The 16,784-nt window shown below is 37.9% G+C and overlaps 1 protein-coding gene across 16 annotated transcripts in view; it reads left to right on the top strand.

Moving 5' to 3' along the window:
- The first annotated feature begins 10,701 nt into the window (after positions 1–10,701).
- Positions 10,702–16,784, top strand: part of FUBP1 (far upstream element binding protein 1) — a 34,311-nt gene continuing 28,228 nt past the window's right edge. For 11 of the 16 annotated variants that reach the window (XM_082614257.1, XM_082614255.1, XM_082614256.1 and 8 more), the window contains exon 1: positions 10,702–10,932. In XM_082614257.1, coding sequence (XP_082470383.1) covers positions 10,813–10,932 — 120 coding nt within the window. In that variant the 5' untranslated portion in view covers positions 10,702–10,812. The remainder of the gene's footprint in view (positions 10,933–16,784) is intronic. The other 5 variants (XM_082614259.1, XM_082614258.1, XM_082614269.1 and 2 more) reach the window with 2 other exon arrangements.

The following is a 16,784-nucleotide window of genomic DNA, read 5'->3' as shown; positions in this document are numbered from 1 at the left end:
TCATTAGGGGCACTAAGCCACATGCTGAGGATGGCAGAGGGCAAAGATGAAAAAAATATGGATACCTCATGTATTGTTGAGCTGCTAAATCAACCAGCCCTAGAGTGACTCTGCACCTGGACTTTTTAGTTATTATTTAATAAGGGTTTTCATTACTTATAGGCAATTGTATCTGGTTACCATAATCTCATTTAATTTTCATAACAGTGCTTAGAGCACAAAGAACAAAATGACTCAAAACAGATTAAACATGGCCAGCTTAAATAACTTGGCACATAGGTAGCAAATGGTAAATTGAAGCTTAACTGACTCCAAAGTCTATCTTAAGTGGTTTAGAGTAGATTTAAAGAGTGGACATAACTGAAAGACAAAGGGGAATGGGAGTTGAGAATTCTTGAAGTGACTGGCAAATAAGGCCAGGAAGTAACAGAGATTGAAAAAAAAGAGAAGTGTCAAAAGACTAGAAGAACAGAAGGAATACATTAGTAAACAGACGATTAAAATAATAAGAGGTTTTCTTGAGAGAATACTGGAATTGAAGATTTTTGTTGTTTGAGTAGTCTGGATGAAGACTAGATGTAGGCTGTAGCTATGAGTAGGGAGGAAATTGCATTTTCAGTGGTCAAGGATTGATTTATTAATATTTACTAGCATCTATTATGTGACACATTATTTTATGCACTTAAGATACAGTGGTGACTAAAATAGACCCTGTGGAGCTCACACTACGGTGTGAAAAACTGACAACAAACAAGTAAACAACTAGAACTTTGGTGTGTACGGAGTTTGGGGCCAGCATAATCAGAGGCACTCAGTGGTATCTGATTTTTGATGAAGTTCCCTGGTTGTAGCCGGGCTAGCAACTGAGGCCTTTACTCATAAAGTTACACATAGAACATTTTACTCAGGGTTACAAACAGAACACAAGAACTGAATGACAATTAGGATGACAAGGACTGGCAGCTATGTAATTATTTCAAATAATTTTACATACTCACACTAGGAAATAAATGTTTAAATGAATGAGTGGTCTGATTAAGCTTCTGCCATTCCAACTCTTCAACCCATTGCTTAATAAATTACAGACTATCCTTTTTTATTTCTTCAAAGAATTTTTTTTTTGGCCACACCAGGCAGCTTGTGGGATCCTAGTTCCCTGACCAGGGATCGAACCCAAGCCCTTGGCAGTGAAAGCGCTGAGTCCTAACCAATGGACCGCCAGGGAATTCGCTAACCTTTTTTAGAGTGATGCAAATTACGATCTGAAAACAAATATAGAGTCTTTCCAAAGTGATTCATGGTTTCATTCAACATTCACTCACTAGAATAAGGTCCATGAGGATAAGGGTGTTTGTCTATTTTGTTCACTACTGTATATCTAACACCTAGAACAATGCCCAGCATTTTCACTGAACTGAATAAATGAATAGATTAATAAGCATCCACTAGATGCCAGGTAGTATATTCATCTCAAAAGTAAATAAGGCAGTTCCTAACTGGTCTGCAGGGCAGAAATGGAGACACAGATGTAGAGAACAAACGTGTGGACACCAAGTGGGGAGAGTGGCAGAGGGGATGGTGGCAGTGGGATGAATTGGGAGATTGGGATTGACATATATACACTAATATGTATAAAACGGACAACTAATAAGAGCCTGCTGTATAAACAAATAAAATTCAAAAGTTAAAAAAAAAAGTAAATAAGGCAGTTCCTGCACTTAAAAAAGAGTGTACCATTTAAAGACTAACTAAAATAAAATCTCTTGATCTTCATTTATATCAAAGTACAGTTTAAAAAGCAAGGTTGTTAAGAATCTAAAAGTAATACCTCTTCTGGATAAAAGGAATTTATTGTAGACTTCATATGCTTTTATACAGCTTTTTTTTTAATTTATTATTTTTTGGCAGCATTGGGTCTTAGTGGCTGCACGCGGGCTTTCTCTAGTTGAGACAAGCGGGGGGGCTACTCTTCATTGTGGTGTGCGGGCTTCTCATTGCGGTGGCTTCTCTTGTTGCGGAGCACAGGCTCTAGGTGCGCGGGCTCAGTAGTTGTGGCTCTCGGGCTCTATAACGCAGGCTCAGCAGTTGTGGCTCACGGGCTTAGTTGCTCCGCAGCATGTGGAATCTTCCGGACCTGGGATCGAACCCGTGTCCCCTGCATTGGCAGGCGGATTCTTAACCATTGTGCCACTAGGGAAGTCCCGATATGCTTTTAAATTTAGAAAATAAACTACCATGCTATCTTGAAAATTTATAGTATTTGTATTATTAGGTACTATAATTAGATAATCTGTTATGAAGAATATTATGGTTAAGTCACAGGAAAATAGTAATTTCAGATACTTTAAAAATTTTTATTCCTTCTTTTCCTTCTCAAGTCCTTTCAAATACACTCTTTTAAAAATGAAGTGAGAATATCAGTTAATATGAAGCAACATAAAAGAACAAACAATCAGAAGGCAAATTCCAAAGAGATCATTGCTATAAATAGACATGGAAATGTCAGGACAGAGAAGCAAAGTTCCACTAAAAACAACAACAAAATTGTATGCCAAGTGAGTTTTATATCTCACACCCACCTATCTTCAGTTAAGGATTTCATCGGCAAAGATCCTCCATCTTCTAGTAATCTATCTCAAAAACTAAATGTGAGTAAAGGCAGAGGTCCTGATTTAAAAAATCAAGCTGTTTCTGGTTGTGCGCAGTTTTCTTCCCCTTGAACCTAAGAAGCAGAAAACCTCCATCTGAAACTTAACCCAATCACTGCTGCTTCAAAAAGAACTTATTTCATGAAATAAAGAGCACTGGACTAGGAATCTAGTCTTGGCTCTAGTCTTGCAATTCATCTTGTCACTTTGTACATACCACTCAAGCAATCTGGGTCACAGTTTCCTCCATAAAATGAAAGAAATGGACTAGACGATCCTAAAAGTCTTTCCAAGATCTTAGGAAAAGTTCGAGTGAAGCTACTCTTCTGTGCCACCTAGCCTCGAAGGCCCCCAACATTCGTAACCACATATTCAACAATTTGTTTTTAGCTCTAGCTTTGCAGCAAAATAAGTATGATTACATATAAAACTCAATTCAATATTTATCAGGCTTCTACCAAAAGAAAAGCACTAAGCCATACTGGGCCAGCCGAAGAGTGAAAGCCAGTCCTTGACCACAGCCCTCTCTTACACAGAGGGGAAATGGGAAAGGACAAGATCTTTGTATTCAGAACATTTGCTACAGTCTAGCTGGGGAGACAAATTTTAATTCAGCTTAATTATGCAAATACTTATTAAATACTTTTTGCATAAAGAGTCAGTTTTCAAACTTTGATGAGCATAATTATCTAAGATGCTTTTCTTTTTGGCCATGCCCCATGGCTTGCGGGATCTTAGTTCCCCAACCAGGGATGGAACCTAGGCCCCTGGCAGTGAGCGTGCCTAGTCCTAACCACTGGACCACCAGGGAATTCCCCTAAGACACATTTAAAAAAACGTAATTTCCCATAAAAATGATTCACTACATCCAGGTGGGGCCCAGGTATCCACATTTTTAAAAGCACCCCCAGATGATGCTGGTGGCCCTGTTCAATTAACATTGCCATTAGCCTAGATCAACAAAAAGTTGATAGGTTCAAAAACAGAAAATGTTTCTAGAGCTTGAGTTCTCAAGACTATATGCCCATAACAACTAGAGAACAAACTGCAAGGCATTAAAAATAAGCAAAAATCTGATGGAGCATATAGACTTTGTATTTCAGTGGTTCTCAAGCGTGGGCTGCACTTTAAAAAAATCAACTGAGGGGGACTTCCCTGGAGGTCCAGCGGTTAAGACTCTGCACTCCCAATGCAGGGGGCCCAGGTTCAATCCCTGGTCAGGGAACTAGATCCCACATGCATGCCGCAATGAAGATCCCACATGCCGCAGCTAAGATCCAGCACAGCTAAATTAAATAAACAAATAAAATCAACATAGGAAGTTTTTACAGATACAGATATAGACCAGTTAAATCAGAGTTGCTGGGAGTGGTAGTTGTGGCTCAGCTTTCACATTTTAAAAAAATCTCCCTGTAACAAATGCAGACAACCATTAAATTAAGGGCAAAATCACTGGAATTGGTTAGTCAGGTTAAGTTTCATGAAAAAAGATGATTTTTTATCAGACTCTTTACTTGGCTAAAAATTTAATGAAAAAGATAAATGTAACAGAAGAAGTGAAAGGAACTGATGTATAAATAAATGATCTAAGTAGGGGAGGAACAAATAAAGATGCTTTTGACCACAAAATAAAGGGAGACTAAGAACAGTAAATATATGAATTTTTTTTAGACATTTTGGTTTTGAGGCAACATACAAATAAGTCTTAGAGGTAACTGCAGACACGAGTTTGGAAACGCATTTAGGGAGTAAGTATAGGACCAATTTAATGTAAATTATGAAACCATACATATATATATTCTGCAGTTTCATCAAATATGATATTCTACAGCATTATATTCCAGCTTTATTACAAATTATTGAAATACATGCTATAGAACTAGCTAAAAATCACTCAAGAACTGAGTGGTAAAGGCCACTTTGAGACAGATGTTTTGAGTCCCAGATATTTGACCTAGCAACATCCCTAAAGTAATGGGAAGCTGGGAGTGTTATGGCTTCCCAGCAGGCAGCTCTAAACTTTTCTCACTGAATACTGATATTCAATTTTCTGTATATTCTATGATGCTACATTCTGTCTCCTATGATCCCAAAGGACAGATCCTGCTTATAGACAGGATGCCAACAGATGTGTGCAATTAGCCAAACACTCTATATATATTCAAAGAGGTCCTTTGTATGATACAGAAAGGATATTCACTCTCACTAGATTTGAAGGACCCTGTAAAGTTGGAAATGGTACTTCAGCAAACCCCACCCTTCTCCCTCATGTCTTCCACCTTCAATGAAGAGGTCCTCAAGGGCAGAGAAAATTTATTATATTTTCACAAAGAACCTTTGTCTCAAGCATTAATTGTTCTAAAAGATTAAACTATAAAGATTTTCCTCAGAATTCTCAGAAGAGTCTAATCTAAAAACTCCTGATATGCTTCTTTTAGCAGATGGGTTATTTTGTAGAGGAATACAGTATGCAGACAAACAGTACAAACATTATCACAGGGGCTGTGTGGTTTAATATAGGGGAAAAATTAAAATTAATCAATCCTATCCTTGTCTTGAGAAGTCTTACAATCTAGTTAGTGATGTGTACTACAAACACGTAAACCCTCTGAACAATGTATTTGAAAAATAACACTAATCATCATCGAATATACAGGTATATATGTATATATACACACACACCATAAAGCACTATATACTTTAGTAAGGCATATTACTAATCCACCCAGTGCAATTAGCAATACAGAAAAACAAGCTTCTATAATGTTATACAACACACGGGTTCTTTAAATTTTGTAAGTAATCTACTTTTATTACCTTACATTAAAAGCTGCCTTCCCATGAAGAATTTTAGCCTAAGTCTTGATAAAAACTAATGCAAATATTTTAAACATCCAAGTAAGAAATACCAAATTGTGACTCATACCCTAGAAATTACAAAGAGATACATTTCATAGATTTTTAATAGATTCTTCCATTCTTTCAAGTCAGGCTGCCTAGGTTCAAATCTCAGCTCTAACATTTACTAACATGTGACCTTGGGCAAGTTCGCTATCTCATCTGTACCCCGGCAAAATGGAGATTTTAATAGCGCCTATCTCATAAAGCCAATGTGAGGATAAATGAATTAAATACATGTAAAGCACTTACAGTGCCCAGTATATAGCACTTTAGAGTGTGCTATGCAGTAAAGACACAGAAAAAGACATAGCCCTTACTGTCATGAACCTTATAATCTAGTGGGAATTCTAAACAATAAATGATATTATGGTATTATTACCATGATATGGTACATAAATACATATAGGAATCCCTAAATTTGATCGTTCTGGACAGGTTTTCTGGAAAAATGGAAAATTTTCAACAGGCAACAGTGAAATGGAAGGGGTGAGGAGTGTTCCTGACCAAGAGAAAGATATGTGCAAAGGCCCAAGGGCTCTACAGTTATGAATAGGTGGGAATGACAAGGATGGCAAACAGCTGGATTTATGGCAAATCAATGGTCATGAGCAATATCCTAGAGGATTTGTCAGTGCTCTAACAGCCTTTCAATCAGGACATACTATTAAATCTGACATCCAAATCAGAGAAGAAATTTCTAATAACTGAGGGTGAGATGATACTATGGTGACTTCTGAAAGAGAAAAGACAGAAATCATGGTGTAAAAACATAAGACTTTTTTATTATCCTTTACTTTTCAAAAACAGATTAAACTGCTGTCTCTGGTATGCTGGTAAAAGGAAGTTATGTGACTTACCAAAGGGCACATGGGTCAGACTTGAATCTAGATCCTCTGGGACCAAGTCCAGAGTTCTTTTCACTACATGGGGCTGCGTCCAGTTTCAGACACTAGTCAAACTGTTGTTCTCCACAAAGTTCTCTAGTTACATTTGTGTTAACAACTTTGTCCTTTATAATGCAAGTACTGATAGTTCTTGCTTCCATTCACACAGTCTGAAACAGAATCCTACAAACTCAATCAGAAAGGATACAAAAGTCATTAAGACCAATGACCAACATTAATGATCAAATACCCTAAAACAACATCCTGGACCACTTACTTTGAACTAACTGGCCACTTTCCTCCTCACATTTAACCTGAATCTGTTGTGACTGTGCACTGAGAAAATACAGGCCTGGTTCAAATGACACACAGAATACAGCATAAATTTATCAGCTCCTTTTGGCTAAGGGTTGTTAGCAGGTAGGTGATAGATATAAAGATGAGGCAGGAAGTCTGTACAATTTTGCCACTCTAAAATGCCTATCCAAAGAGCTATAATGGACTGTTTTTCTCCAATAGCTATAAAACAAGAATCTGTTAATATTCCACACAGATTTAACTAATCCAACAGTGGAAAGTTATGCTGAGAAAGAATCAGTCATTTGGTAACCAATAAATCAGAAGGTAAAATGAAGAATGTTGCCAGTATATTTAATAGCCCAACTTGTACTATCTTTACTAATCTTTTCATTCTGTTATTTGATAAATCTAAATGCCCCAGCTAGACTCTTATAAGCTTAAAAACATTGACTTTTGCTTCATCCTGAGAATGAAATATGGAATACTAATTTCTATGATAAGACAGTGACTATAAAATAGAATTCAGCTGAAAATTTAGCCAATCTCTCAAAGCACAATAAACCAGTTTTAGATTAGCTATGATACATCCACTTTTAAGAGGATTTACATTGCAAAGGGAAATGCATTTAGTCAAGAAAAGTCTGATTTCATCAGTTATAATGAAATTATCTAGAGTAACCAGCAAACTACAAATGGCTTTGAGAAGACTGAGTGGACTCAGAACTAATTCATATATAACCAAATCAAAAGTCACTGATTATAGTTTTCCTACAATTCAGTTGCTGTTACAGGATCCTGGGTTTACCAAAACTACCATTTGAACATAGTGTTTAATCCAAAAAATTTATAGAAGTGGAGTACCATGGATTATCCTTTCCTAATTATGAAATACCAGAAGCCAAATTCTATGTTTAATAAAGCCAATTTCCATTTGATAGCACTTTCCAGTTTCTGAAGAGCTCACAGAGATACCTCATTTGAGGATACCAACACAGGTTATGATCATTATGTAGATGAGAAATCTGAGACACAGAGTCTAAGTTCACTTGACCAAGGTCACAAAATCAACTAAAATGTAGAGATGGATTTTTTTTGACATTCATTCATTCAACAAATATCTAGAATGCTAAGACTATGTGTTAGGGACTAGTCAGTGGTAGAGACAGACAAGGTCCTTTCTCTCCAGCAGTTTACAATCTAATGGAAGACAGACAATAAACAAGTAAACACATACGACATAATTTCCGATAAATTCTATAAAGAGAGCATGGTAATTGGAGAGTGATTGCAGAATGGCACAACAGAGGTCAGAGATGGTCTAGGGAGATGACATCTGAACTGAGGCCCAAATGATGAGGACAAATCATCCATGTGAAGGTCTAGAAGAACATCTGAATCAGGCAGAGGAAAATGCAAGCATAAAGCCCTAGAGGCAGGAATCTCCTTGGACAGTAAGGTGGCTCAAATGGAATGAGGAGCAGAAGTGTTTAGATAGTAGCCTGATTACATGGCGCCCTTAGGCCATTCCAGGAGATGGGATTTAAAGTGCAACAGGAGAGAAGACTAGGTGAGATGATCTCATTTATGTTTTAAAGAAAGCTTTTAAGCTGCTATATGAAGAAACAATTGTAATACATTCAAGTAGAGGCACCCTTGAGCTTCAAGAGTACTGGTAATGGTCTACTTTTTGGAGAACATTCCTGGAAAGGATACATGGGTGCTTGTTACATTTGAAACATTACATACATACATTATATACTTCGCTGTACAAAGTTTTATAATTTTTAAAAGTAAATTGTAAACATGTAAGGGTGGAAGCAGAAAAAACAACTAGAATGCTACTGTAACAGCCCAAGACTGAGGTGATGGTTAACTCAGGAGTAGTGGAGATGAAAAGTAGTGGAATGTGGAATATACCTCTGAAGTAATGTAAATAGGTCTTCTTGATGGAAAAATCAGGGGTTAGCAATCAAGGCTGACCAGTGATTCTCACTGTGGCGTGATTTTGCCTCCCGGGGGACATCTGCAATCTCTGGAGACATTTTTGGTTGTCATAATTGGTGTGGGGGTTCTCGTATTGGTACAGGTGCTACTGGCATCTATGGGTAGAGGCCAAGGACGCTGCTAAACATACTACAATGCACAGTAGTGCTATAAAATAAAAAATTACCTGGCCATAAAGTGTCAATAGTGCTAAGGTTGAGAAATCCTAATCTTGACTGATTCCAAATGGTTCCCATCCTAGAATACCCGTACTTCCAGGGGACTCTACCAAAAAAATAGAAATGGAGGTCTTTACTTATTTTCAATGTTTAGAGATAACTAAAATTGTGGTATACATGAAACAAAGTTTATTTCTTTGGAGGTAAATTATATCACTCTGTGACTAACACTATGTTGATCAGGACTAACTGGTATATGTCTAATTAATAAAATATGAAAAAATCAACTACTGACTAATAAATGCCATTTATTGGACAGACTTTCTCAAAGCACAGCTGAAGAAATCCTATTTAGCAATACCACCCAACACTGCTTATACAGTTTTTCTTTTTACCAGTTATGCTTAAATCTGTAGTCCAACATATTCACTGCTTTTTCAAATACAAATTCCCCCCCCCACCACCAAATCATGGCTATGCACACTGAAGGACATAATCAGAGCTGTAAATGGATAAAATGGTAGGAAAAGCTAATTATGGGAAAATGATGGCCCACTTGTACCTGTGTGCATGTAACTGTTATCAGACTTACTTTGGGCCTTGAGCAAGTGGATACATTAATTTCAGGTATAAGTAAGACTGCAGCACACGTTTCTCTTAATTACTCTAAGACTAGCAATGGGAAAAGTACTCTTTGAGACCTAACTCACTAAACACAAAATACCAAAGTTGGTAAAGTTCATTTTGCTTCATTTTTTGTTATCTAAAGGGAAAGAATTTGGGGGAAAAATAAAATCACTGTGATCGACTCCTAAAGCATTCTAATGGGTCTGAAACTACTACCACTAATGCCACGATATGCTCCAGAAAGAAATTACCTGGTAACTGAAGTAGATAACAAAAAACAAAATAATCAATATCATCATCATCTAGTCCTGGGATGACAATACAAAACATCAGAGTTCTCACAGGTTGCGGCTGAGGGAAACTATTTCGAAGAAGCCACAAAGCCAATTTTGGTCAAGAAATGGACGCTGTTTCTTATCTATAAGGATCTCAATAAAACTGGCCATGGATACATACGATACTAGGTTACTGAGTGTGGCTAAAACTGAATTTTAGGAACAATTACATTTTTTAAAAGGTAAAGAAAAAGGCAGTCATATTGTCACAGCCTCATCCAAACAATTTACACAAAAACTTCGAAATCAGCCCGAGAACTAAGGCCTCCGGCCTAAATTCATCCCCACTTGTGACAAAACTCAAACTGACAATCTAGAAGTAAAATGCAGGGACACTTTACTACCCTTAAAATCATGCCGCGTCCCCGCTATGCCGGGCGAACGTTTTCGGGAGCATCACCGCGCGGCGGCCAAAGCGCGCGTCTCCCAGATGCCCTCCCGGTGGCACGCTCTAGACACTGTTGCGCCGCCGTTACGCCTATCGACGTCCCCCACTTCCCCATTGGTACACAGAATGACCCTCGGCGGAAAATTCACCCATTCTACCTCCCTGAGGCGGCGACCGATAAGAAACTACTCCTTTCCTCCAGCCTTTCAAAAATTCAAGCAGACGGCGGCCAGCTCACCAGTCTTATCCACTAACCCAGAGGGATAACTGCACCACCTCAACCCACGAACGCACATAGAGGAGGCGCCAATAGAAACCCCATTCTCGCGAACTCTAAAGACAATTCTCGCGATATCTCGCTGTCTGTCTTTTTTTTCAGCCCCACCTCCACACCAGCGCGTTGCTTCAAAACATCGCGAGATTTTCTTCTTTCAGTCTCCGCCCCTCTACGGCACGATGGTCGCACAAGAATGTGATACAGCCTCGACGGCCGCCATTTTCTTTCTTTCTTAGCAGTTGGCTGAGAGGTCCCTGCGAAGAAGCGGTAGCGGCCACTGTAGAGTAGGCATGGCAGATTATTCAACAGTGCCTCCACCCTCCTCTGGCTCAGCTGGTGGTGGAGGCGGCGGCGGTGGTGGTGGAGGAGTTAACGATGCTTTCAAAGATGCGCTGCAGAGAGCCCGACAGGTAAGTCAGGACCGCGCGGCGAGACCCCGACAGCTCACGGTAATTGGCCGCTGGCTGAGTAGGCCGCTACTTCTTCGCGCATGAGGAAGAGGAAAGAAGTGCCCTTCCGCCCTCTGAAATGTGACGAGACTCACGTTTCCCCGCGTTAGTAATACCGAATGGAGGCTGGAACTCGGTTTTGTGTTCTTGGTGTCTAAGCCACTTTGAACCCCAACGTGTGCTACGCGAAGATGGCTTTAGATTTTTCTCCCGTTTCTGCGGTACTCGCGCTTTTTTCTCCAAGGTGTTAGCATTTCCTTTTCCTCGGAGTGAACATCCTCTTCCATGGGGTAAAGCGCGCGTAGTTTTTACACAATAGTATGGAAGCTTCTAGTAATGAGTTTGGGAAAGGACTAGGGTCTGTCCGCAGGACTGTCATTAAAGCAGTCTTTAGAGCTTCCAATCCGTTTGAGCTCTCCCGCAATTAATCTTTCGCTACCATACACTTTCACACCTTCAAGGAAGAGATTAGAGGAGAGCACTCGTATTCCGGGTTGGAATCCCTTTTCAGGGCGGGATTTACGCGTGTTCTACGGTTCCTTCCCTCTTCTCAAAATGGCTTCAGGGCCATTATACCCTAAGTTTCAATTTGAATCTGCCTCTCAGTTCAGAGTCGTAAACTGACCAGACCTCTTTGTATTACGTAGGTGCGTACATTTGCCCTCAAGGCACCACTTTCCCAAACAAAAGCTGTAAAAAAAAAAAAAAAAGTTATATTTCAGGATTTTATTTGAACTTTATCTTTATTAGATAGTCCCTTAATGTAATTTTAAAACGTGTGATGTTGGTATGGACTTGTGTCTAAGTAAAAGTAAGAATCATATTCTCGTTATGACACGATGCGAGCTAGATGCTAGACATTTTTAGAGTACAGTGTTAAGCTCATGGTAATCAGAATCCAGTTTTGTGGTATGTTTTGATTACATTAGGAGTTAACTTATTTTTCACTCCCCGGTTGGATTAAAGGATCATTTGAGTCAAAATCCATAAAATCTGTAGTGATGTAGCAAAGCGCTCATATTTTTATAATGTGAAAACATTATTTTAAAAAATGTACCTGTACTTGTTTTTAATCAGAAATTTTCCAAGGAGTCAACAGAAGGTCATCATTAACCCTAATTCTGCGATTTATTCACCTAATTCTTATTTACTGCTTCTGAACATGTTTAGAATAGTGACTGAAACATTTATATAATGACAGGAACTCTGTTAGAAGGGTTTTATTAGATTGGATTGGAAGACTCACCTGAATTATTTTATTCAATCAGCATATTGAATTAATTTGTGACACACACTGTACATAAATACTGGAGCCTTTTAAATGTGTTAATTGGGTTTCTGCCTTCTAGGAAGCTATGATGGTCAAGGAACCAAAGACAAAAGAATAGAAGTATCTGATTAACGCTTTCAAACAGTAGACAAAATATGGGCACTGTTCATTCATCCATTTGTTCTGTAAACATTTTAGAGTTCTATGACTCAGGTACTGTACATAACACCAGGGATTGGGGTACTTAACTGCCAAAGTAAAGGACTGATATTTTAAGCAAGACATTAAAGAATGAGTGAGAGTTTGACCAGTGGAGAAAGAAGCAGCATGTGCAAAGGTATGGGGGTTTTGGGGATGACAAGAACCTAAGAGTGAAGTCACTGGAGGATAGGGTTGGGTGGGGGAAGGAGGGTGGAAAATGAGGTGAGAAAAGGTACAGGTGGATACAACTTCTGAAGACAATTTTCTTATTTAGACTGCTTTTTTAAGTATAGAAATTGTCCTCAAACTATGAATTTCTTGTCCTCTATTTATATGCCAATAGCTGCCCCAGTGCCCTTTCTGTAATATAATTTACAAGTGTCTTTGCTGTAATTAGATTGTTTCTACAGAATTGATCTTAAATCTGAGATTCTCATATTTAGCATTTGAGTTGAATTGCCCCTTCTGGTTACATTTGAGAATGCCTCCGTATATTGGTTGTAGAGCTGCTTTTCTGATTATGTAAGTGGAGTATAGGGAAAAGTGCTTGGGCTGAAGGGACAAATTAGGTTAATCCCTGAAATACTTTTTTCCTTATCTATATTAAATGGATACTGAATTATATTTCCGAAATCTCCATCTAACCTTAAGTTTCTTTTCTTTGTCTAGAGTATTGTGCTGTGTTCTTTGGAAGGAAGAGGTATAAGAACAGCTTCTTGCCTTCAAAGAGCTGCATACTGCTTGGGAAGCTATTGGCATTTCAGCTGGATAGTTCTTTGTTATGCAGGAAAGCAGAACAAATGATTAGGATCCCTGGTCCCTATCTAGTAAATGCTAGTAGCATTTACTCTAGCTGATTGTTGCCATCAGGCAATTGAGGCCGAGTTGCTCAGTCTTTTTTTCCAGAGAATTCTAGTAGCTTATTTTTTTACTGTGAAATTTCCAGATTTTTATAATATTCTGTGAGCTAAATCTAGCACAGGGGCACCAGACTGCTTCTCTAGTTTAGGGTTTCCAACCTGTGTACTTTAGAAATTTATATTTGGGTATTTCAAACTGTAACTGCAGAGGGTGATGTTGAAACTCTTTGATTAGATCTTTAGTGATCACACTGATAACAAGTTCTGTCTTTGAAACACTGGAAAGTTGAGATATATCTATCTACTTTTTTCCCCTTAAGGTTATATGAAGATAGAAGTGAATCAGAGACTGAGACTAAGTATAGTGGTAGATAACAGGTTATGCAAGAATATCAATCCTCATCACTTCCCCTCTAAAAAACTATTAAATTAGTCGTTAAGTACTCAATTCTTGAAATCTCTTTCTTGATAATTGTGAAAGTAATTCAGACTGTATTATGTTTGAATGCAATGAAAAATTTATAAAATAGAACTGTTGACTTTTTACTTACCATTAATCTCTTCAGTGAAAACTAGCATTTGAGTGTGTGCGGGGTGGGAGGGGGTTGTTTGGTTGTTTTTGTTTTTCTAACACATTTTGAGATGGGATAGCAAAGCTTGATTATGATAATAAGCAAAGATTTCTGGGCTGTAAAGAGGGGACAATGCTTAATAAAGTGGTGGGCTAGTAGTATTTCTAGCCTCTTCACATTTCTGGTGCATAGGAATTGAATCCATTAGGACCTTGCCCATAGTAGGTACTCATTATTTATTGAATTGAACCAACAGATATCTTTAATGAATTAAAGCAGTAATGAAATTTTGTTCTGAAAATAATTATGTTCTTTCAAAGTGTATATCTTTGGCCAGTACAACTAAAAACCTGTTACATTTTTTAAATTGAATATTTGAAGTCTTGTGAACCTGCTTTATAGTTGAATTAAAGTGTGCTGATTTGTTTATAGTAACTGGCAATTTATATGCTACATATTAGGCTCTGTGCTAAGCATATTTATATTAATTCATTTAATTCTCACAACTATTCTACAGGGTAAGTGTAGAAACTATTTATCTCTTTTGTACACAGAAGATGAATGAGGCACAAAATGCTTAAGAAAATTTGGCAAGGACACAAAGCAGTAAAACCAGAATTACCACTGACCCCAAATCACGGTTGGACCCCAAAGCCTAAGGAAGCATGTAGACTGAAAATTAGGAGATAGTCATTTTGGGCATTTAGGTAATTACTTCTGAAAATCAGCTTTTTGTGTGTTGTTGTTTGTGGTTTTGTTCTTGTCGTTTTAACCTCTAAAATCAGGTGGTATGACTGAATAATCTCAAATTTCCTTTCAACTCCAAAATTCTTGGATTCTAGGAATAATTGATGAAGAAAGGTGGAAAATGCTAAAACATTGAAAGCACAAAAAATATTTACTCATTTGAGAAGCAGGGAGGGTCCAAATGGAAAGCTTGAATTTTTATTGTAAATTGAAAATGAAAGAAGTTACCTACACTTAATTCTACTAGTCTCATAAGAATTTTATATAGTTAGAGATTGGATTTTAGGAATTACTGTTTCTCTTAAATTCTGTGAAGTGACCTAGGAAGTTTATGTTTTCTATTGATCTTGGAGAATTGATTAAATCTGTGTTGGTATTTTTTCTAAAAGTTCTTCTCTAATGTTTTCGTATTGGTTCTGAATTTTTGAGATGGTGTTAACTGGTTCTTCTGAGTGAACTAAGGATCAATTTTATTTTCAGTTGGATATTTTTAGAACTATTCAGTGGATAGGGAGGTATAAATAAATATCCTTTTTCTGTGCAGAAGTTCCTTGGAGTTCAAGGAGTGCTGCTTTGCAAACTCAGTGTTTATAAAAGCTAACTGCAGAAGGTATTACCAGCCTAAACCATTTTCTTTCATTAGTATTAACTCTTTCCTTGGACCAGAAATACTTTCCTCATAACATCAATGCCTAGGAGTATGTTAAATTTCCAAAGGAACAGTTCAAATGCTGATTGCTTTAAAGCTGAAGGGTGGAAAAGCAGTTCTCAGGTGTGATGAGGAAAACTTTCAGGAAAGAAATAAGATTTTAATTAGATCAAAGATTCGAATAAGCTTTTGAGAAAGTGAAAGATGATTAAGATAGGTTAGAGTGACCAAAGCTATAAAGTCAGGAAATATATAATTGTATACCTTTTTTGTTGAGCATTTTTATATTTAATCCTAATATGCTTTGTGGTGGGTGTTTTCATTTACAGATGAGAAAAGGGAAACCTAGGAATCCTAGGAAATACATTTGGTATATGGGAACTGTTATATGTTTAGGACTTAAGTGATACATATTGGATTCAAGTTGTTGGATATGCTTATCCTTTCCAGTTTTCTAATTATAATGAAGCTTGAGGCACTTGGTTTAGTTCCACATCAACACCCTTTTAGAAGAATTCCAGTCACCAAAAGTTTCATTTTCTGTTTAATTTTTATCATGGATAATTTCAAGCATAGTCAGAATTGAAAGAATAACGTGATGAACTCTAATGAGCCCATCACCCATCTTTGGTGATTACCACTTGTAGTAACTGCCAAGGAGGTGTGTAGAAATTGGGACTTCTCCAACGTTGACTTACTGTGTAACATTGTTAAGTTACCTCTTGAGATTTTTTTCAATTGTAAAATGGATATCTATTTCACTAAGTACTCTACCTCATAGAATTGTTGTGATGATTCAGTGACAAAATGAGTATAAAACATTTATTTTAATACAGAGTTTGGCCTTTTGCTGGCACTCAGCAATTTTAGTTCCATTTCCCTTTTCATAGAAAAATGCAGTAAATAACCCCTGGTTGTGCCCCACTTATGACTTGAGGCTGGTGTTTCTTATACGATGTTTGCCCCACTCTAAAAGTTAAAAGTCTCTAACAATGAAATGAGTTGTGGTTCTATAACAGAGGCTTCCTTAGACGTACAACTTCCCAGGCTTCCTCCACACCTCCTCGTTCCCTTAGAAAAAGATTGTCCAGGGCTCCCCTGGTGGCGCAGTGGTTGAGAGTCCGCCTGCCAATGCAGGGGACACGGGTTTGTGCCCCGGTCCGGGAAGATCCCACATGCCGCGGAGCCCGGGAAGATCCCACATGCCGCGGAGCGGCTAGGCCCGTGAGCCATGGCCGCTGAGCCTGTGCGTCCGGAGCCTGTGCTCCGCAACGGGAGAGGCCACAGCAGTGAGAGGCCCGCGTATAGCAAAAAAAAAAAGATTGTCCAATAGAAGTATAATGCAAGTTACATGTTTTGTTTAACCCAACATATCTAAAATATTACCATTTAAACGTGTTCAATATAAAAATTTTTGAGACGCTTTACATTCTTTATATTTGTTCCAAGGTTTCGCTATCTGGTATGCATTTTACACTTGAAGTACATCTCAATTTGGACTAGACATGAAATAC

Source organism: Mesoplodon mirus, assembly GCF_964341445.2.
Source record: "Mesoplodon mirus genome assembly, chromosome: 3".
Classification (NCBI taxonomy): domain Eukaryota; kingdom Metazoa; phylum Chordata; class Mammalia; order Artiodactyla; family Ziphiidae; genus Mesoplodon; species Mesoplodon mirus.
Note: the sequence above shows the minus strand (reverse complement) of the source record. Positions and strands in the feature narration are given on the sequence as shown.